This window comes from Phascolarctos cinereus, unplaced genomic scaffold (genome assembly GCF_003287225.1).
Source record: "Phascolarctos cinereus isolate Bilbo 61053 unplaced genomic scaffold, phaCin_HiC Scaffold_2;HRSCAF=192, whole genome shotgun sequence".
Lineage (NCBI taxonomy): Eukaryota > Metazoa > Chordata > Mammalia > Diprotodontia > Phascolarctidae > Phascolarctos > Phascolarctos cinereus.
In genome coordinates this window covers 312,982,680-313,006,703 of record NW_027555625.1, presented here as the reverse complement: position 1 = coordinate 313,006,703, position 24,024 = coordinate 312,982,680, and the positions used below count along the sequence as shown (strand labels likewise).

The 24,024-nt window shown below is 42.1% G+C and overlaps 1 protein-coding gene across 2 annotated transcripts in view; it reads right to left on the bottom strand.

The window, feature by feature from the left end:
* RSPO4 (R-spondin 4) overlaps positions 1–23,267 on the bottom strand; it is a 42,723-nt gene extending 19,456 nt beyond the window's left edge. For both annotated transcript variants that reach the window (XM_020990662.2, XM_078150189.1), the window contains exon 1: positions 22,646–23,267. In XM_020990662.2, coding sequence (XP_020846321.1) covers positions 22,646–22,724 — 79 coding nt within the window. In that variant the 5' untranslated portion in view covers positions 22,725–23,267. The remainder of the gene's footprint in view (positions 1–22,645) is intronic.
* Between the last annotated feature and the right edge of the window lie 757 nt (positions 23,268–24,024).

Here is a 24,024-nt window from a genome sequence, read left to right as displayed (position 1 = left end):
CTCAGGATCAGCCCCACACAGAGATGTTTCTTCCATTTGGCCTCTCTTATGGTACCTTTCCTGGGCTCTTGTAGAGTAGTAGGGAGCGTGCTGCCAGGATATCAAGTGAAGTCATCAGCATCTCAACGGTTACAGCAAATGCAATATTCCAGGGCTAGCATAGCATATGTGGGATGAATTTTAACTCTTTGGGGACCAGCTAAAGTTAACACCAGAAGGCATTAACTGAAGACTACCTGGTGTCTGAGTATGGTGGATGCTATTACCTGGTACTGAGTTTGAACTCGGTTGATGACTGGGACATGCACAGGAAGAGCAGGCCACAGTGGCATTTGGTGGCTATTTCTATCTGGGGCTCTCAAAGTCTTTAACAATTTCCTTGGAGGCAGCTGGCTGATGCTAGAGATAGAGTGCTGGGCCTGCAGTCAGGAAGACCTGAATTCAAATCCAGCCTCAAATATGTAGTAGCTGTGTAACCCTGGGCAAATCATTTGACCTCTGTCTACCTCAGTTTCTTCAGCTGTAAAATGGGGATAAAAATAGCACCCACCTCACAGAGTTGTTATGAGGATCAAATGAGATAATATTTGTAAAAGGTGCTTAGCACATTACCTGGCATATTTTTGTTTTTTAGTCACTTTTCAGACACGTCCAACTCTTCGTGACCCTTCGTGGGTAACACTATTCTCGGAAAGGGAACTAAATGGTGGGGGTCGTATTATTCAAAGTCTATCTGATATGAATAAGAGCCAGCATTTATAATAGCTCTTTAAGACTTACAGTGATTTACAAATATTACCTTGTTTTATCCTCACAAAAACCCTGGAAGGTAAGGTGCTATTATTAGCCTCACTTTAAAAATGAGGTAACTGTGGCAAGCAGAGGTTAAGTGACTTGCCTAGGATCACACAGTTAAAGTTGGGTCCCCATCCCATCAAAGGACTTTCTCATGGGGTTCAGACTGATCTAAGGCTGATTTGAGAAGAAAAATCCACTACTAATAGCAATAACAAAAACCTTTCGATCAAATCACCATTTGACTGCACGTCTGCTGAGTGTTAGACCCTTTGCTTTGGGCTGAAGAACAAATAAAGATGAGCCCTCTCTCCAGGAGTCCATTTACAATGTAGCTGGAAAGACAGCATTCACGTATATGCAAAAAATGACTAATAATCCCAGGCAGGCTATAACCAGGGACTACTTGAGAAGTAGAAAGAACCTTACTTTGAGGGAGCTGGAAGGGTCATTTGAGTAGAGAATGTCGAAGCAGAAAGAACCTTTACAAAGAAAAATGTCATAATTTGAAAAGACAGTAGAACACAGAATATCAGAGTTGGAAGGGAACCTAAAACATGGGAGAACGTCCAAGATGAGAAGAACCTCAGAATACAGATTTGTTTAAATTGGAAGGGACCTTGAACATAAAACATGTAATGTCACAGGGGGAAAAACCTTAGAACATAGAATACCAACTGTAGAAAGGACCTAAAATATAGATTGTTAGAACATGAAGGAATCTTATAAATGACTTAGCCCAATCTTTTTATTTTACAGAGGAGGAAACTGAGACACAGCAAAGGTCAGTGACTCCTACAACAGGTTAATGGTGGAGGCAGAATTCAAACTCAGGCCTCCTAAATCTCTGTTCAGGGTTCTTTTACAACACTGTGATCCCTCCAAGATAGCTGGAAAAATGAAGTGTTTTCCCAACCCAAAGAAATGGAGCTATTATGGTGGGAAAAAAGGTAGTTGGGTAGATTTTTTAGGCAGGATCCCTAGTTGGAGTCCCCTCAGATCATATCTGAAGGGCAGCACATAAAACTGATGCACAAAGTTGGATTCTTCCTCCATTCCCTTTCCCCTTGACACTATTGGGATGAGAGGGAGTTGAGGAGCTGGGTGGGGGGAGAATCCCTGGGCGATTGAGCTCATTGAGGCTCTGTGAGGGGCAGGGTGGGGGGAAGAATGATCATGTGAAGGGATGTGTGTGACATCACATAGAAAAGAAATAAACATCTTAAGGGAGGTGGTTGGCAAGGAGTTACTTAGGGGCAGAGACAGTGGCTCACTGACCCATCTCCCATCAATCTCCCAGCCCCATTCTCCTCCGAAGTCTCAGGGCAACAGTCACTGGTCTGTGAGGGTGTCCCTCTGTGTCTGGGAGCCCCAGTCCTGCCTCTTCTCTCTCTAGACTTTGTTTCTCTCTCTCATTAACAACCCACCTTGGACCCATTAGATTGCTCTGGACTCAATTACACATTGGTTTAATGTTTGAAACCTTTGCATCCCAAAGGCTTTACCAGCTGTGTCTTAAAAAAAAAAAGAGCTACAATAAAAATAAACATTCTTTTTTGAATCCTCATTGTACAGCCAGCTGGAGATGGAAGAAAGACTCTTCCATTGACTCTCTGGGTGCCTTTGGGCAAATCACTTTCCCTCCCTGGGCCTCAGTTTTTCTATTTGTAAATGGAGGGTGTTGAATTGGATGGTTCCTTCCAGCTATGATATCCTATGTTCTACATTAGCTCTCAACCATCATAATCTTTCCTTTTTTATGTCGTGAATTTATCATTGTTTTTGTTAATAATGATCATTTCATCTCTTCTTTTTAAATAGTGTTCAGACCGAAACAGTCCTGGAACAAGTCACCATACTATGCTGCTACTATTCTTTTACATTTAATATTCTCTGGAAAGAAAATGATTACTTTTTGTAGTTGAATAGAAGTATTGGGAGGTCAGCTCCTCTTCTGTAGGCTTACAAAAATGTCCCTGGGACAATTCCCATAACAGACAGGAGGACAGGGATAATACACACCTCAGCTTGTTTCTGCATGATTTGGATTTCTTCTGCTAGTCTCTGTATTTTGAAAGTTTCCATTCCGCATAGCTTGAAGACTATGAGTATTTGATATGGCAGCATCAATCGAAACATTATAAAATGTTTATGATCGACGTTACGTCGGGGTGACTGTGGGCAACAGTCTTGTCTGTGAAAATTGTCAGTTTCCACAGTTTATTTGTAGAATCTTCAAGATTATTTTGAAGTCTATATTTACAATTTGGTTCATAGCCTGATAGTTTATGAAGGATGTTACACTTCCGCTATATAATTTTAGCTGCCAGATTGTCTTGCTAGGTATTCAGTAGGTGCTAAATTTTAGCAGCTTACAATGACATGTTGCATGGTTTCTACCATTTTCTTGCATAATCTGCACTGACCACTAAGTCCTGGCTCCTAAAGGAGAGCTCTTCTGTAATTTCTGGTGGCAATGACAATAATAAGAACAGCATTATTTAGTGCCTACTATTTACTAGTCACAATGCTAAGTACTTTATAAATATTATCTTATTTGATTCTCATAATCACTCTGGGAGGTAGGGGCTATTATCATCCTGATTTTTACAGAGGAGAAAACTAAGGCAAATAGAAGTTAAGTAACAGGATCACATGAAGCTAGTAAGTACCTGTGGTCCTATTTATTTATTTTTTTATTGGTTTCTTTTATTAATTTATTTTGATTTATCAACAATCACTTCCATATGCTTTTGAGTTGAAAATTTTTCTCCCCCTTTCCTCCCCCCCCCAAGATGGTGCACAATCTGATATAGGCTTTACATTTACATACCCATTAAATATATTTTCACATTAGTGAAGTTGGAAGTAAAAATTAAAACCAATAGGAGGAACCATCAGAAAGATGAAACAAAACTCAACAGAAGGTAAAAATAAGTGATAGCGATTCGACTTCCATAGTTCTTTCTTTGGATGTGGACAGCATTTTCCATCCTGAGGCCTCTGGAAATGTCTTAGATCCTCATAATGCTGAGAAGGGTTCAGTTTAACAATCTTAGTCATTGCATAACGTGGCTGCTATTGTATACAAAGTCCTCTTGGTTCTGCTCATTTCACTCAGCATCAGACCATACAAGTCTTTCCAGGTTTTTCTGAAGTCAGCCTGTTCATCATTTCTTATAGCACAATAGTATTCCATTGCGTTCATATACCACAACTTGCTCAGCCATTCCCCCATTGATGGGCATCATCTCAATTTTCAATTCTTTGCCACCACAAAAAGAGTTGCTGTGAATATTTTTGTACATGTGGGTCCTTTTCCCATTTGTCTGATCTCTTTGGGATATAGCCCTAGAAGTGCTATTGCTGGATCAAAGGGTATGTACATTTTTGTAGCCCTTTGGGCATGGTTCCAAATTGTTCTCCAAAATGGTTGGATCATTTCGCAACTCCACCAACAATGTGTTAGTGTTCCAATTTTCCCACATCTTCTCCAACATTTATCATTTTCCTGTTTTGTCATGTTGGCCAATCTGACAGGTGTGATGTGGTACTGAGGTCCTATTTAAATTTAGGTCTTCCTGATTCTAGCCTTGGTACTTTATTGGGTGCTGAATTGGCACCAATAATCTTCTCCATTTCTGTGAATTAATCTTTATGATCTGACATCTTTGTAGATATATTGTTGGCTTATCATCATCATCATTATTGTCTCATTCTCATCTTTTTTGATAGAGTCCAGACCGTTTATAAATCTTAGGACAAAGTTGTTATTTGTCTATTATTCTTTTACATTTAGTTTTCTAGCAAACATGTGGACAAAATAATAGTTTTATGGTTGGATAAAAGTATTCAGATTTTTTATTATTCAGGGGATAATAATCCCTTACATTTGTATAGTGCTTAATAATTTCTATATAGTACTTTATATATATATATGTATATATATATATATATGCTACATGTATAGTAGGTGCGTAATACTACATATAGTATAATTTACATAAAGTACTTTATAATTTGTATGCTGTTGTTCAGTTGTTCAGTTGTGTCCAACTCTTTGTGATCCTGCAGACCATAGTGGGCCCTGTGAACAATGTCATGCCAATACTATTCATGGGGTTTTCTTGGCAAAGATACTAGAGTGGTTTGCCATTTCTTTCTACAGTGGATTAAGGCAACCAGAAGTTAAGTGACTTGTCCAGGGTCACACAGTTAATAAGTGTCTGAAGCCAGATTTGAACTGAAATCTTCCTGACTCCAGGCCCAGTACTCTATCCACTGAGCCACCTAGTTGCCTCTGTAATTTGTGTAATGTGCTTTGTAATTTTGAGTCTAGTTTGAGATACATGATGGCCCTGTTAGGGATGCAAGACAGGTATTGTGATCCCCACTGTACAGATAAGGTAGATGAGTAACAGAGAAATAAAGTTACATAATGAGTTGGAGATGGATGTGGAACTAGAAACTCCAGTCTTCCCATCCAAGACTCCATCTTCTATGATCACACATATACTTACTTCTGTGAGTATTCTCTTTCTTTCTGTGAGTACTCTTTTTTTTTTAAGGCAAAATTATGTTGAGAGAAGCTGAGATCTCAGCCTTTTGTAGCTAATTCTTTCATAGTAGAAAGAGTATTGAATTTGGAGTCAGAGGAGCCAGGTTCAGCTTCTGTTAACTACATAAATTTGGTCAAATAACTTTCCCTACCCCCGGTTTACTTCTGTCTAAAATGAAGGGATTGAATTTGAAGGTTTTTCAAATCCATCCCAACTTTCTAAAAAAATCCAATGAGCTCCAGACCGAAGGTCTTGTTCGGGAATGGTCTCCATCATGAACGGTTCTCTCTCTGGGGTGGCCCTGAGTCACTTTTCAAACTCCAAGCATGGGATGAGTCACAGTGATACCCCTCTAGGTCTAGACCTCAAAGCAAGTTTATTCATCCCAGGAAATGGTGGGGGGGAGGGAGCAGGAAGGATTGAGGAGGTTAGACCCAAAGAGACATATGGTATCAGGTGCAGGAGGCCAGATGGCAAACAGGCCCTTGTTGGGGGGTAGGAGGAAACAGGAAGTGAACTCTTCTCAGAGCCTAGGGCCACAGGAAAAAGCGGTTTTGGCAGCACTAAAACCTCCACTGATGCTGGAGCTCAGAGAGAAGGGCTGATGCCCCAACCCTGACGACTTATCAATCAAACTACCTATGGACACAGCCTGTGTCTCTGTGCCTTTGCTGACATCACTGCTGATTCCCAACCCATCCTATCCCCATCCCTGTCTGTCAACAATCTCCCAATTCCTAAAAGCCCAGCTTGAAGGCTACCTCCTTGGGGTTATTCCCATTCCCATCATGCTCCTATTTCTATTCTTAGGGTTGGTAAAGCACCTATAAGCTGGAAATTCCCATTTCATAGGTAAGAAACTGAGGTTCTGAGAAGTTAAATGTTTTCCCTAAGGCTAGGTGGCACAGTAGATAGAATGCCAGGACTGAAGTCAGAAAGACTCACCTTACTGAGTTCAAATCTGGCCTTAGACACTAGCTGTGTGACCCTAGGCAAATCACTTAACCCTGTTTGCCTCCGTTTCCTTATGTGTAAAATGAGCTGGAGAAGGAAATGGTCAACCACTCCAGTATCTTTACCAAGAGGACCCCAAATGAGGTTGCAAAGAGTCAGACTTGACTGAAATAACTGAACAACAAAAGGTTATGTAATTGATGTCAGAGCCAAGATGGAACCTAGGCTTCCTGACTTGAGTGGAGTCAGTCTAGTGGTCTATTAGTCTTTCTACTATATCCCTTAGACTGTGAGTTCACAGAAGACAGGAATGAAGTTTTAGTTGTATTTCCATCTTTTCTGGTACTTCACAAAGTGTGCCATACACAGTAAGCACCTAATAAATGCTTCTTGAAATTAAGGCAACTGTTTTCTGTTAACATCTTAGCATCTTTCAGGATCAAATAACTAGAGAAATGCATATTGAAGCAACTATGAGTTTTCCCTCACACCCATCAGGTTGGCAAAGATAATAAAAAAAGAAAATGACAAATGTTGGAGAAGTTCTGGGCAAACAGGCACATTAATGCCCTGCTGGTAGAGCTATGAACTGGTCTGACGGGAATTTGAATCTATGCCCCCAAAACTATTAAACTGTGCATACTCTTTGACCCAGCAACATCACTATTAGGCTTAAACTCCCAAGAAATGAAATAAAGAGGGGGAAAAGCTCATATGTACAAAAAGATTTATAACAGTTCCTATTCTGGTGACAAAGAAGTGGAAATTAAGGTTGTGCCCATCTGTTGGTGGATGGCCAAACAAATGGTGGTCCATGAATGTGGAGGAGTACTTCTGGGAAAGGGATGGTCTCAGAGGAATCTGGAAGGCATATGAACTAGAGTAGAGTGAAGTGAGAAGATTCAAGAGTACAATTCATAAAGAGAAACAACTCTGAAAGATTAAGAACTCTGATCAATGACATGACCAACCACAATTACAGAGGACAAATGAAGAAGCATGTTACCTACCCTCAGGGAGGTGAAGGACTCAGTGCACTAAATAAAATGTATGTTATTTTGACCTGACAAATTCGGGAATTCGTTTTGCTCAACTATGAATACTTGTTAACAGTATTTTTTTTTCTTTTCTTCTATGGGGTAGGTAAAAAGGTAAGAAAATAAATTTTCGTTAATTAAAAAAATTAAAACAAAGATTTTAAAAAATATTATGTAAGGCTGTCCTGAGGGGCAAAAGGTCAAAATAAGGGAGTGCCTTATATATTAAAATAAGAAGTACCCCACCTCTCTTTTCTGAGTCCTCTTTATCCCCACCCTTATCAGGTGTCCAGGCCCCTGATGCTGTCTCAGGACCTTTCCTTCAGAGTTGAAAGTGATCTGAAAGACTTACATGAGTAATGCAAAGGGGAGTGAGCAAAACCAGGAGAAAACCGTACACACTAACAACAACATTGTGCGATGGTCGACTGTGAATGACTTAGCTATTCTCAGCAATACAATGATCCAAGACAATTCCAAAGGACTCATGATGAAAAATGCAATCCACCACCAGAGAAAGAATTGATGGCATCTGAATACAGACAGAAACATACTATTTTTCCTTCCTTCCTTCCTTCCTTCCTTCCTTCCTTCCTTCCTTCCTTCCTTCCTTCCTTCCTTCCTTCCTTCCTTCCTTCCTTCCTTCCTTTTTCTTTCTTTCTTTCTCTCTCTTTATTTTCTTCCACAAAATGACTAATATGGAAATGTTTTACATGACTGCATATATTTAACCTATATTAGATTGCTTGCTATCTCAAAGGGGGGGAAGGAAAGAGGGAAGGATAGAATTTGGAACTCAAATTAAAAAAAACCCAACAAATATTTAAAATGTTTTTACATGCAATTGGGGAAAAAATAAAATGTTATTAAAAAGAGAAAGTGAGCTGAGTTATTAATAGCATTACCTCATGAAGACACTTAATTATAGTATTTGTTTGCTGTTTTGTTTCAGTAAGGTCAAAAATTATTTTTAAAAAACCTAAATAGATAAATAAGGCCCCTTAAAAAAAATTAGCCTCTTCCTGGGCCCTGACTTTATCCTGTGTCCTATTTAACCAGGCTTTAGCTGGCTATCCTCATGTTATTCTCCTCAAGGGATAAACTCCCAGTCTTCTCTACTCTTGCCCATAATTTGGACCTACCTAGAAAGGTAAGAACTCATGAATCCTATTATGAGCATGCAGTCAAATAATGCAAATGACACAAAGCTAGGAGGGATGGCTAACACATTAGATGACACGTTCAGGATCCAAAAAGCTCTCATCATAGAGGGCAGCTAGGTGGCACAGTGGATAGAGCACTGGCCCTGGAGTCAGGAGGACCTGAGTTCAAATTCGGTCTCAGACACATAACAAATACTAGCTGTGTGACCTTGGGCAAGTCACTTAACCCCCATTGCCCAACCAAAAGAAAACCCAAAAAACAACCAAAAACCCCAAAAGCTCTCACCAGGTTAGAACTTTGGGTTGAACCTAATGAGATTATATTTAATAGCAATAAATGCAGTTTTATGTTGAATTTTAAAAAATTAATCCCACAAGTCTAAGAAGAAGAAGGAGAAAGAGGATGATGATGATGACAATGAGGAGAAAGATGATGAATGGGTAGGTAGTAGTTTGTCTATAAAGATCAGGGGTTTCTAATGGATTGTAAGCTCAATATGAGTTAGCAATGTGATATGGTAATCGTCAAAGCTAACCTGATGCAAGGTTGCCTTAGGAAGAATGTAAAGTTTAGCACTAGGTGGTTAATAGTTCCACTGCACCCTCTGATCAAACTATCTCTGGAATATTCTGTTCAGTCCCAGGCTATTAAGAAGGCCACAGATCATTTAGGAGCACCCAGAGATGGGTAATGAGAATAGTGGGCACCCTTGAGGTCATGGTACATCAGGATAGATTAAAAAGGGGAGGGAATGGGAAAAATACTTATTAAGCACCTCCTGTATACCAGGCACTGTGCTAAGCACTTTACAAACACTATCTCATTTGATAAAGGAACTGGGGACGTTTTCCCTGGAGAAGAGAACTCTTACAGAGGACAGCTATATTCAAGTATTTGAAGGGCTGTCATGTGGCAAAGGGATTAGACCTATTCTATTTGTCTCCTGGAACAGACCTAAGAAGAAGAAGCAAATGTCAGCTCCATGTAAGGATAAACTTCCAAATAACTAAACCATCCCAACATGAAATTAGCTGCCCAGGGAAGTTTCCCTTCCTGGGAGATCTTCAAGCACTTAATATAGTGCCTGGCACATACTAGGCACTAAATTAATGTTTATCGATTGATTGATTCAAGCAAAGACTGGATGACCACTTCTCCAGCATATTCTAGAGGGGATCCTTGTTCAGGTGTAGGATGTGGACCCACACAACTTTCTTCATTGGAGCTGTCAACATTATCCCAAAGTGTCCAAACCTTCAACAAGTAGATGGCCCTTCCAACTCTGAGATTCCGTGAAATTAGTTAGTCAACAAGCATTTATTAAGAGCTTATTATGTTCCAGGCCCTGCACTAAGGCTTCATTTTATGTCCATGGTTCTTAGTACAGTGTTGGAATCAGGAAGATGAGTCTTCCTGAGTGGTTCAAATTTGGCCTCTGACACTTACTAGCTGTGTGACCCTGGGCAAGTCACTCAACCCTGTTTGCCTCAGTTTCCTCATCTGCAAAATGATCTGGAGAAGGATATAGCAAACCACTCTAGTATCTTTGCCAAGAATCCTCATAAATGCACATGCAGTTTCCATTAAGACCTTTAGCATATAGGGATCTCCCTACTAATCTGGTGGGAAAGCTAACTTTTGGGAACAGGTCTAGGTGTTAGGAATTTTTCTGCTTGTTTAGCTGAGGTTGGGTTTTTTGCAACTTCCTCTCCTGGCTCCTAATTCTTGTTGCATCCTTCGTTCTGAAAGAGAACCAATGACATCACAAAGGTGATGTCTTGACTTGCAAGTGAGTTGGATTTAAATGAGCCAGAGCTGCGAAAAGTCATCAGCCTCTGTCTCTCCTCCAAAGGCATTGGAGTCCATTGGCAAGACAAAGGTCAAGACGACTGGCAATGGCCTAGGATGCAGTGGGGATGACTGCTGGGAAGGATGGGCCTTCTCATATTCCTAGTACACAATACATCAGTAGTTTCTTTGAAAAATAGATCAGGGAAGTCTTTAATTTGGTTTTTGAAGATCAAACTGAAGAAGACTCTTTGCCTGAAGAGCAGTCCCTTATCAAATGAGATAACATAAACAAAGCTCTTCACAGACCTTAAAACTATGACTCTTATTATTATCGCCATCATCACCCATCCCCCTTGCATTAGAGCAATTGATATTCTCCCATACACACACTGCATGTGGAATCCTAGAAGAGAGAGTCAGTTTATGCTCTAAACATAGGCAATTGATTGCTTTTGGAATGGAATGGTCTTAGAATAGAATATTAACTAACAATCAGAGCTGGAAAGCATCTACTAACATTAAACAAAGAATGTTGGAGCTACACAGGACCTTAGGGATCATTCATTTATTCAACCTCTTCCTATAACAGAGAACTAGAATGGAAGCTTCCTGAGGTCAGGCACCATCTCACATTTGTATTTGTATTTCCGGCACCCCTTTCAGTGCCTGTCATATAGGTATTTAATGAGTGTTTTGTCCACAAGATCACAGATTTAGACTTTGAAAAGACATTAAAGATTATCAAATCCAGCTTCCTTGTTTTACAGCTGAGGAAGCTAAGGCCATGAGAGATTAAGTGACTTGCCAGCTAGTTAGTGGTGGAGGCAGGATTCTAACTCTGGTCTTCTTGAATCCAAGTCCAGTGGCTTCCCAGTTGTTGACTGATTGCTCAAGGTCACACAAGGTGAGTTGACAGCCAAGATGGGATTTACCTCTAGGTTCTCATACCTCTCTCCTGTGTCCATATGGCTTAGGTTTCTTCTTGAGTTAGGACCCACTGGGAAAATCTATGACCTCTGTGAAGAAACTCCTGTGGAGCCACCTCCTATGCCCCTGGGCATGAGCTAGACCTAGCAAAAAAGTGTGTGATTTCAGGAGTACCTGGAAAGCCCTAATGCCCCCACAACCTCCCTTTAACCATCCCTTATGGTGTGCTTTTATTTCCTCATTGCCCCAATTAAGCTGCTTCTTCTGCTTCTTCTTCTTCTTCTTCTTCTTCTTCTTCTTCTTCTTCTTCTCCTTCTCCTTCTTCTTCTTCTTCTCCTTTTCCTTCTCCTTCTCCTCCTCCTCCTCCTCCTTCTCCTTCTCCTTCTTCTCCTCCTTCTTCTTCTCCTCCTCTTCCTCCTCCTCCTCCTCCTCCTCCTCCTCCTCCTTCTCCTCCTCCTTCTTCTTCTTCTCCTTCTTCTCCTCCTTCTTCTCTCTCCTCCTCCTCCTCCTCCTCCTCCTCCTCCTCCTCCTCCTTCTTCTTCTTCTTCTTCTTCTTCTTCTTCTTCTTCTTCTTCTTCTTCTTCTTCTTCTTCTTCTTCTTCTTCTTCTCTTCTTCTTCTTCTTCTTCCTAAAGGAAGACTCCTCAGGAGAAGTCATTCCCAGTCATTGACACCTGAGTGTGAATGAAGGACCCAAGAGTAAGTCTGGAAATTGTCTTGGGAAGGTAGAGAAAGAGGACCATTTCTTTCTATGAAATAGAAATGAGGAGACTGGTAAGTTGAAAAATAGCATGGTAGGATTTAGAATTGGAACTTGAGAGTTGGAAGGGATGTTAGAAATTATCTAATCCAACACTTTCATTTTATAGAGCATGAAACTGAGGTCCCAGTAGGGAAAGAAACTTTACCCCTAGGTAACCCATAGGGCAGGGCTAGGATTCTAACCCATAGCTCTCTTTCATTTCTATAGCATTTTATAGCTTAAAAAGTACATTCCTCGTGATAGCCCTGTAAGGCAGATTTAAGGTGCAAGTATTTCCATTTTTCAGGGAAGGAAACTAAGGTAGACAGAGGAAATAAGTCATCATGCCATGAGTTAGCAACCAAGCTAGGACTCAGACCCAGGTCTCCTGCTTCCTAATCAAGGTCTTTTTCTGTATAAATTGAGAGCCTGAAGGCCATTTCTGGGCCTCTTGGTTTTCCTTTGGATTAATCCTGCAAGAGAGACAGAGGGCAAAGGACGGTCAGATTGGTCCAGATGTTGCTAGGATGGTCACCCAACATCCTTCCTGGAAAAGGGAGGAAGTGGGGAGATAGTTTGAGCATGACTGCCTGGTCAGTGGAAAGAGAAAGGGCCATGAACCGAGGGTGAAAAGTGATTTAGATAGAATGAGAGGCTTGGTCAACTGACGCCCCACGGGCAGCCTTGTCCCAACTATAAAAATGACTCACTGGATAAGCCTGGAGTGCTGAGAAGAGCAGAGCAATGGTATGCATGGGAGACCAGTGGTGGGAGTTCTGGTCCTAGCTTTGCCTCTCATTCACTGCATGGTCTTGGACAAATTACTTTTCTTCTCTGTACTCTAGTGTCTTCTTCTGGAAAATGAGAGGATAAGGGGTTGAACTAGATGGTCTCTAAGACTCCTTGCACTCCAAGGATGTGTGATTCTAAGCCGTGAACCCTGTTTTCATGTTGTTGTTGTTCATCCTTTGTTCTAGAAAAGGACCAATGAAATCATGAGGGTGATATCTTGACTTGCGTGTGAATTATATTTAAATGAGTCAGAGCTGCACAAAGTCATCAGCCTCCCTCTCTCCTTCAGAGTCATCAGAGTCCAGTGGCAAGACAAAAGTCAGGATGACTGGTGATGGCCCAGGATGCAGTGGGAGACCTTGGCCTTTTTAAACTAAGGTCTTTCCCGGGTCTCAGTATGACTGAGGCAACACTTATTCAGTGAGTAAGGGCTAGGTAAGGCTTGAGACAAAAGATGGCCTAGTTTGCCACCAAAAAAGAATCAGTCTGGTAGGGGAAATACCTCAGAGTTTCTGGCCAGAACAAGGCGGTCATAGGGAAGACAGATTAAACTTGTAAAGTTTGACTCCATAGGTAAGAATCAGGACCAATGTGGGGGACATACAGGGAAGCCAATTTCAGCTGAATATAATAGAAAGAACTCTGTCTCTGAAACTGGTCTGGTCATGGAATGGAATGCCTCAACAAGTAGTGAGTTTCCCATCACTGAGAGTCTTCAAGCAGAAACTGGTAAACGAGTTGTCAAGAATGTTGCAGAGGGGATTCCTGCTCAGAGAGGCATTGGACCAGATGCTTTCTGAGGTCCTTTCTAATACTGGGGTCCTATGGCAACAGTGATGTCAGCATAGACTTACTACCAAGAGTGCTGCTGCCCCTGTCCCAGCTCATCAGGCTAATTTATCAGGCCCAATAGAACATGACAGAGATTCATCAATTCACGGAATGTGAAGCCCAAACTTAAAGAAGAGATTTCAGAATGGAGGGCATAGGATGTTACAGAGCTAGGAAGGACCTTGAAATATTTATCAAGCACATATTAAAATGAATTAATAAATATTTGATAAAGAAAACATAGTATGTCAGAGTTAGAAGGGAACTTAGAAGGACATCAGAGGCAAAGGGACCATGGTTTACAGAAAGTCAGGGCCCCTGGGTTCATGTCCACCTTGGATACTTACTATCTGTATGACCAGAGGTAAGTCATGTGATCATAGATTCAGAGCTGGAAAGGACTTTAGAGACTCTTAAGCCTAATCCCACCATTTTATAGATGAGGAAACTTGAAACATGCAAAGACTAAGTGATTTGCTTAAGGTGGCCCAGCTAGTATCTGAGGTGGGATTTGGGAGTTGAACCCATGATCTTCTTGACCCCAAGTCCAGTGCCCTATTTTGCCATGCTGCCTCCAGACAAGTCATCTAATGTTTCTGAACCTCAGTTTCCTCATGTGTAAGAAACAATAATAACTATAATACCTACCTCAGAGTTGTCGTGAGGATCAGTGAGTTAATGTATGTAAAGCATTTAGCAAGCCTTATAGAGCTATATAAATCTCCTCTCCTCTTCCTCTCCTCTTTCTTCCTTTCTCCTCCTCTTTTTTATTCTTATTCTTATTATCATCTAGTGCTCATCTTTCAAGAAATTCTTACTGTCATCTAATGCTCACCTTTCAAGAGACTCAGTATCTTTCTGTATATTATTGCTTTATATTATGCAAATTATTTCAAAGGTAAATAAAATGTTTGCTTTTTTAACTGATCAAAAGTATAAGATCATTGTGTGTAGGTTCACTGAAAAAAATCAAAATCAGGACAATTCTAATAACAGACAGGATGACTATCATTTACATAGGTTTTTTTTTAATTTACATAGGTTGTTAAAGTTTGCAATGTGCTTTAAAAATATATCATTTGATCCTCACGACAATCCTGGGAGGTAGGTGCTATTATAATCCCCATTTCACAGATTATGAAACTGAGGTAGAAGGGGTTAAGTGATTTGCCCAACATCATACAGCAAGTAAGTGTCTAAAGCCAGATTTGAACGTAGATCTTCCTGACCCTGAGCCCTGCACTCTATCCACTTCATCACCAGCTGCCTATTTGACAGTGATGATGTGTACCTTTTCGTCCAATTTCTACATGAGTTTGATTTCTTCCATTAGGTCTCTATATCTTGAATGCTTTTCATTCCATGTAGTTTGGAGATAATATGTATTCATCATGGTGACACCAATTAAAATGTTCCTAAATTTTTATGGATCAATGTTATGTTCAGGCAATTATCAGCAACAGTTGTATCTGTAATAACCTTTCATTTTCAGTCCAGTTCATTTGTTGAATTCTCAAGCATATTTTGGGATCTGCATTTGTAGGGATTTGTGTATCTGATAGTTTATGAAAGATAAAAAGCTTCTGCTGGCCACTTAAATAAGTCTTTCTGGTTACTTGGTGGGTATTAATTTTTTTATAGCCTGCAGTGACAAGTTGCAGTTTTTCTTTTTCCTTGCATCATCTGCACCAATAAATAAATCTGGGCTCTTTAATGATAACATTTCTGTACTCTCTGATGGCAATCCTTAATCACTATCATAAACTCCTTCCTTTCTATAAACAAGTCTGCATGACTCAGCCATTCATTCAATTCCTCTTTGTTCATATGTGGTGGATGCTGCCCAAAGAAGGCCTTTGATTCCATTCTTGGATATTGGCCACTTAATAAGCTCCAACCAGAGGTAGATCACTTCGAGTTCCATTCAACAAATCCAATTGTTTGTACTAATTTCTAACCTTTATAATAACTTGGTAAATTGTCTGTTAGTTCCAGAAGTGTTATATAAATTGTTCATCTATTTGTCAGGTGTTCTGAGAACATAGGATCAGAGATGTAGGGCTGGAAGGGACCTTAGAGGCCATTGAGTCAAACCCCCTCATTTTACAGATGAGGAAACTGAGGCACAGAGTAGTTAAATGGCTTGACTAGAATCACACAGCTCATAAGTCTCTGAGGCAGGATTTGATCTTGGGTCTTCCTGACTCCAATTCCAAGTATTTCTGCTACAATATCAATTCTCATCCACCCTTTTGATGGAGAAGTGTTCATTTTACTATGGCTGCCTTGGGGATAATGTTTCATTAATATTGTTGTTATTGTTTTTTGTCATTGTTAATAAATGTCATAGCTGGAAGGACTTTCAAACACAAGCATCAGAGCTAACTGTTGTTTGTCCTTTGTTCTTGAAGAGGACAATGACATCAGGAACATGATGCCATGACATGCAAGTGAATTGGATTTAAGTGAGGGAGGGCTCTGCAAAGTCACCTGCCTCACTTTCACCTCTGGAACCATCTGGGTCCAGTGGCCAGATATGGATCAGGACGATGGAGATGACACCCCGCCCCCCTCCCCGAGCTAGTAGAGGCCTTAGAAAAGAGAATGCTGGAACTGGAAGGGACTCATAGATCACCTAATTCACACTTTGTCCAATTTTACAGAGGACTGAGACCCAGAGAGGCAAAGTGACTTGCTGTATGTCACATAGATAATAGCAAGTGGCAAAACTCGGACGAAATCATAGGTGCCCTGACTTCTAGTCCCGTGCTGTTTCTATTCCACCATGCTGTTTCTCTTTCCCAAAAGCCTGTGTTTTAAAAGAAATTGGGCATTGATGGCCATGGAAATATTTGGAGTCTGGAAAAGAGTTTCTGGGACAAAAGACAATAGGAGAATCAAGTTGTTTTACTCTGGACACAAAGTGGAGAGGTGGATTTGATGAGCACAATTCACAGGGGTGAAGGTATATTCCATCTGGGAGAAGAAAATGAAGTAGTTTCTGGTTTTTATCCCTCACAGAATAACAATAGCACATTTCTTTATCTCTTTAAAGCTTACAAAGTGCTCTATACATCACATCCATTTAAAGTAAACAGTGCACTTATAATTATTTCTTTTTTTCCTGGAGGCAATCAGGGTTAAATGATTTGCCCAGGGTCACATAGCTAGTAAGTATCTGAGGCTAGATTTGAACTCAGTTCCTCCAGACTCTAGAACTAGTGCTGTATCCACTGTACCACCCAGCTGCCCCTAATTGTTACCATTTTGTAGATGAGAAACCTGAGTATTTAAGAGATTAAATAACTTCTCTATAGTAACTAGAATACTTAGAGCCAGAAATCGAGCCCAGTTCCCTCACTTCAGGACCAGCAATCCTCCTTCCAGATCACAAGAGGGACCACAGACAGAGACCATTAGCTAGAGATAGGTTCAAGTGCAAATCCTGCCTGGAGAAGACCATCTTACTGTCTTCCAGGATCCAGTTGAGTCCATCTATCTATCTATCTATCTATCTATCTATCTATCTATCTATCTATCTATCTATCTATCTATCTATAGATCACTGGGTTGTCACTTCCCATCCCATCCCATCCATCCCATCCCATCCCATCCCATCCCACTCCATCCCATCCCATCCCATCCCATCCCACTCCATCCCATCCCATTACATCCCATCCCATCCCATCCCATCCCATCCCATCCCATCCCATCCCATCCCATCACATCACATCATATCACAGAGATAACAGAAGTTGTCTTATATCATCCCTCACCCTTACAGCACAGGAGGAAAAGCCAGGGACTGAGAGATGAGAGATCTGAGTTTTAAGTTTTATAAACTGACCTGTATAACCATGGACAAGCCATTTCTCCCTCTTGACCTCAGTTTTCCCAGTCCATAAAATGAACATGTTAGACTAGCTGATCTCTAAGGTCTGTCCTGGGTCTAAGTTTTATGCCCTTGTGATCCTTACAAATTCCACAAACATCTACTGTGCCTACTGTTTGTTGAGGACTGTGTTAGAAACAAATTGGCATGGAAGAAACACAGAGTCAGTGTGGTATATTGGAAAGAGCATTAGATCTTTTGTCAGAAACCCTGGGTTCCTAAGTCAGATCTCTTACTGCCCCTGTGACTTTAGGCATATGGAATCATGAATACACTGGAGTTGGGAAGATTCAGTATCAAATGCCACCTCAGACAGCTTCTCAGCTATATGACCCTAGGCAAGTCATTTCGCCTTTTCTGTTTCATTTTCTTCATCTATAAAATAAAGGGTTTGGACTCGATGGCCTATAATCTCTATTCCAGATTTAAGTTTTATGATCTGATGATTTATGGCTTCTGGTCCCCAACCTGACTAGGAGTCAGGAAACCTAGGTGTTTATTCTGGGCTCTGCCAAGTAATTCACTCATGTGACCTTAGGCAAGTCATTTCCTATCCCTAGAGCGTGATTCCTTTTCTTTCCTACCCTACAGGGCCATGGCGGGATGTGTGATGAGATTCGGAAACCCTCTGGAGCATTTCAAATCGACCGACTCGGGAGGACCACTCCAATCACCGCCAAATCCCCTTTCCCAGATCCTATTCCCTTGTGACAGTGTTGGCTCTGCCCCAGGGCTTGGGGGGAAACCCCAGCTGGGGCTCTTCCAGTCCCCTCAATTAGCCTTCAAACAATCAGGTTCGAAAGCAAACAAGACCCCATTTTACACCCAGGCCTGACTTCCCATCCCTGGGAAGCCCCAGCATATTTCAAGGGAAATGGATCCATCTGCTTCTCATTAACTCACACTTAAGTCATCAAAATGTTGTTTTGTAAGAGACACTTGAGTTCCAAGCAGCCTTTCTCAAGTCTTTTTGTCTTCGAAACAGAAAATTGCATTTTGCCAGCTACTAATGACTCCTGAGCCGAGGAGTCTCACGTCTGACCCGGGACCAGGGACCCAGGAGGCTTCTATGGGTATGGGCTTGGAATCATCCTAGTCTCTTGCATAAGGCACATACGAGTCATTTCTTCCGAATTCAGGTTGGGTTCTGACCAGATCGAACCACAGTGACATTTTGGGGGCTGATGCCTGTGTGATGAAGGGAAGGGGGGAAGGAGAGAGTGTAGAAAGCCCTGGATTCAGAGTCAGGAGACCTGTATTCAAGTTCGAATGCTACTACTAACTTAGCTACATGAATGTCAGCTAGTAACTGAACCTCTGTATGCCACAGTTTATGCACGGTGACAAAAAGGGGGCTAGGGTTAGATGATACTGACATGGTATAGGAGAAAGGGTACTGGGTTTGGGGTCAGAGAGTCTGGATTTATAGCACCAACTCTGCTCTTCTGGGTGTCCATTTCCTCAGCTATTAAATGGAAAGTTTGAGCTAGATGACAACTAAGAATTCTCATAGACTTAGGTCCTGTGATCTGAAGGTCTCTTCTAGCTTTGCCATTCCATCCGATGACCAGGCCATAAAACTTAGGGGAAGTAACATCCGTGATGAGTTCCCTCCTCAACAAAATCCTTTTGTTAGAGGTAGCTAGGTGGTTCAGTGGATAGAGCTCTTGCTGGATCTCTAGTTGGGAAGATCTAAGCTCAAATCTGGCTTCAGACACCTACCAGCTATGTGACCCTGGGCAGGTCATTTAACCTCTGTGTGCCTCAGTTTTCCATTTCTATAAAATGGGATAATAATAGTACCTACCCCTTAGGGTTGTTGTGAGGATAAAATGACTTAACATTTGTAAAAGTGCTTAGCACAGTGCCTGGCACATAGTAGATGCTTAAAAATACTTGTTTTCTTCCTTCCTTCCTTAGGACTAGTGGAATCTGGGTACTCTGTGTATTTGTGTGTGTGTGTGTGTGTGTGTGTGTGTGTGTGTGTGTGTGTGTGTGTGTGTGTAGGGGATTCTTGAAACATTCTTGGGGATGATATGCCAGTTAAATGAGAGATAGCTTAACTCTCCCTTCCAAAAGATGAGAAAAGAAATATTGATCATGCCATAATCCCTACGCAACTCTAAGGGAAGTGGAATTAGAATTCTTTAATTCTTGTTATATTTCAGAGGTAAAAGAGATCTTAGAACGTGGAACATTGGAGCTGGAAAGAATCTTAGAGATAATCCAGTGCATCCTCTTCATTTTACAGATGGGCAAATGGAGATGAAGAGGAAAAATGACTTGTTCAAGGTTGCACAAGTCAGTGATAGAGACAGAACTAAAATGCAGGTCTCCTGTCTCTCAGTCCCTGGCTCTGTCCCCTGGGCCATGTAAAGTTTTCAGTTGTAACACCAGCCTGATTTGCCATCACTTGTAATACCCTTGCCTTCTGTAGGCTGCATATTCCACATTATATAGACATATATAGACATACAATTCCAGACTTGGGCCTGTTTGGTTCTAACCTACAAGCCTCATCTCCTGTTCAAAACATACCCTTTGCTGCAGACAGATCTCCTGACAGTCTTTCTTATGTACAACACCCAGTGGATGGCTTCTCTGTCATTGGAATAATCCTATTCCATTACCTCCCTTGCAAGGCTATCTGAGGAAATTAATCAACCAGTTTTTGCTTGCTGTTTTCCAGGAACCGTGCTAGGCTCTGGGGACACATGTCCAAAGGATGAGGTAATCCCTAGTACTTCATAAAACTAAAAGTGCTAAAGTTCCAGTCCACCTTGATCTATCCCTTCTTCTCTCCCTCCCTATTCCATCTCTCTGATGATGAGTACTGCCATTTCTATAGCGCACTAAGGCCTATAGACTCCATTTTTTCACAAGTCTTGCACAGTGGGTAGTGCATGTATTATTTTACAAAGAGTAAACTGGGCTTGAAGAAGAATGGTGACTTGCCCAAGGTTACACTGCTGGTAAGTGTCACAACCAGGACATAAACCCAAGTCTTCTGACTCCAAGTCCAAGGCTAAAGCTACAGCATAATACAGTGGAAAAGAGCAAAATTGGGTTTGGAGTCAAATCACCATCACAGACCTGGTTTTAGAGCTTGTGTCTATCAGTTGCTACCTGTGTGACTTCGGGCAAGTTACCTGACCTCTCTGGGCCTCAGTTTCCTCATCTGTAAAATAAAAAGGTTAGAACTGATGGCCTCTGAGGTACCTTGCAGTTCTAATCCATGATCCTTTGATCGCATTCTCTCAAGGCACAGCTTACACCTCATCTCCAGGAAGTTTTCCCTGACCACCCTCTTCCCCAGTGACCACTCTCTCTACTCAGTTTCTGTGATCCTGCAAAGTCCACAAGAGAAGACAGCAACAAGCATTTGCTAAGGACCTACTATGTACCAGGAGCTGTTGAGTATGGCTCATACATGTCTTTGGGTGGTTCATGACTATTTCTTGAGTGTTAGGGATCATATATACTTTGTCTTGTTCATCAGATAAAGTCATGAGAAAGACAACTCCCGTGATACTTCATGTATAACAGGTGCTTAGTCATTATTAATATTCCCTTTCATTTCTATAAATACTTTTAAAATTCCAGTTCAATTTTCTCACATCAACCCCGTGAGGAGACAATGCTAGGATTGTTACCCACATTGCAGAGATTGAAGAAACAGGCTCAGAGATCTGAAGGCCTAGTGGAAAGAGTGCTGACTCTGGTATCAGGAAAACCTGGGTTCAAATCCCAGCCCTGCTACTTATTACCAGCATGACTTTGGGCAAGTCATTTAACCTTGACGGGCCTCCTCTATAACATAAAAAAAAAACCCTTGAACTAGCTGATCTCTGAAGCCCTTTCTAGCGTCAAATCTATGGCCCTCTGACTTCACCAGTCACCCAGTGAGTAGATAGCAGAGGGTGATTGAATCTAGGTCTAGCTTCGTAAATGATCTTGACTGTAAGTGCCAATACACTTTATATTACACAATGGTGTTGTGTTATAATACATTAATTAATCTTCCACCCCTATGTGACAGGCACTTGTGATGCAGCAGCTTCACAATCCTTTGATCTGTTTGCTTGAAATAAGGCTGACATATTATACATAATGGTACCTTATATATCTGTCCAACCTTCCACACCTGATTCTAATTAAGGTCAGACACACCAAGCATTTTCTCCTGTTCCTGGCACCTTGGCAACTCTATCCCTCCACAGATTCTCAGATAGAAAAAACAAAAAAGGAACCACGTTCCTCATTTCTTTCAACAGCCATTCTTGAAGTCAGTAATCTATATACACTCTCTTGTCCCAGTTACCTATACTCAGTTCAGCCCAGCCAACACAGTAGAAAGAGTGCTGAATGTGGACTCAGAAAACCCGGGTTCCAGACCAGGCTCCACTATTTTATGGACATAAAAGTGATCTTAGCCACTTCCCCTCTTCAGGCCTTAGTTTTTCTTCTATAAAATAGAAACAATGTCCCTGTCTTGTCCATCTCAGGAAAAGTAAAGAGAATGATGAATTTAAGAATATTTTATAAACACAAAGTGTTATACAAATGTGAAGGATTATTACTGACCATTTTCCTCCAACTCATCTACAATATTTAGAATCCATATGCACAGAACATAGAATGTCAGAGCTTGAAGGGATCTTAGAATGTCGATGTCATAAAGAACCTTAGAACACAGAATATCAGAGCTAGAAGAGCCCTTAGAACATAGAATGTAAGTGTCATAAGGAACCTTAGAACACAGAATGTTAGAGCTGGAAGGGTCCTTAAAGATCTGGTTTAGTACAACTCCCTCCTTTTCCATATGAGAAAATTAAGGCCCAGAGAGGGGGAAGTACTCACCCAAGATCACACAGTGAATTAGCAGCCAACCTGGTACAAGAGTCCAGGCTCCTAACTCCCGATTTAGGACTCTCTCTCTAGAGTTACCCTGCTTATCTCTTTTGCTGGATGCTGGGGACCAGCTCCCTTGACCCTGGCCCTGCTTATGGCAGACAGTCTTCAGCAAATTTGTGTTCCATGTTTCCCTGATGGGTTGGGGGAAGGGATGGGGAGGGTTGAGGTGAGGGAAGGAGTAAGGATGTGAAAAGAGAGAACGGGTCTTGGATCCCCTTCCCAGTTGTCCCCGAGACCAGGGACCATACCTTGTTTCTTGCTGTGGTTTAGGGCGAACATTTCCACAGCGTCCCCGAATAGCAGCAGTATGAGCAGGATCCAGGGCATCTGGACAGCAATCGTGGTGGGCAGGGGAAGAGTCAGATCATCCAGTCGGCGGGTGGAAGAGGGGAGGACTCTTGCCAGATGCCAACAGAGGGCCAGAGGGAGGGAGAGGTGGCAGCAGAAAAGGGGGCTCTAATGTGAGTGGCTCACCAAGGGGGCTCTCACCATGCCCTCAGCACCAGAGGGCTAGTCTGACTGTGGAGGGGACTCTGAAGGGACCCAGAGCTCAAGGTGGCATGGAGGGCGGGGTGGCCACACGCAGCTGGCTATCAAGCGCCTCTGGGAGGCATGGCCTGGAGGGCCGGAGAAAGGCTATGGTCAGCCTGCTCTCCACATCCCCTGCCTTTATAAGCCAAGCCTTCCTCCAGTCCACTTCCCAAGGGGAGAAGCTGAGCCACCCACCCGGCTCCCAGCCACCCCTCAGGAGGGCAAACCTGGGAGCAGACTGGCTGCTGTTGGCTGCTCTTCAGTCAGGCTTGGCCTGAGCCCCCCGTCCTGCTGCCTGCCCGCCTGAGGCGGGAGCCAGGTTAACAGTAGGAGTGTAAGGAGACCACTGAACTCAAATGATGGGGTGGAGTCAAGGAATTGGGGATTTAACTCTCTCTCAACTGAATTAGGAGAGTCTCCTCCCCAGCTCCCGCGCCTTGGCCCCAAAGCAGTTTGTGTCTGTTAGTCACAGTCTAGCTGTGAGTCCTCCCTCCCTCCCTCCCTCCCCCTTCCCTCCTCTCCCTCTGTCTCTGTCTCTCCCTCTCTGTCTCTCTCTCCTCTCTATCTCTTTCTGTCTCCCTCTCTGTCTCTCTCTCCTCTCTATCTCTTTCTGTCTCCCTCTCTGTCTCTCTCTCCTCTCTACCTCTTTCTGTCTCCCTCTCTGTCTCTCTCTCCTCTCTATCTCTTTCTGTCTCCCTCTTCTCTCTCTCCCTCTTCTCTCTGTCTCTGTCTCTCTTCTCTTCTCTCTCTCTCCTATTGTCAGCTCATCTGTCTCTTCTGTCTCAATCTCATAGACCATTTGATTATCCTCCCCTTCGCAACCCCTACACACCTAATTTTGACAGAGGAGGAATCAATATGTGGAGGGAGGAAATGACTTTCCCAAAGTCCCACAAAAGGCTTGTGACAGAGCTAGGACCCATGCTTAGATCTGATGCCCAGTCCAATGCTCTGTTTTTTGGGTAGGCTTCTCCCCTCTCTGTGTTTCCCCCCATCTTTCTCTGCTTATCTCTGTCTAGTTCTCAGTCTGCTTGTCCCTATCTCTCTGGTTCTGTGCCTATGTCTTTCTCTATCTGTCTCTCATTTGTCTATCCTT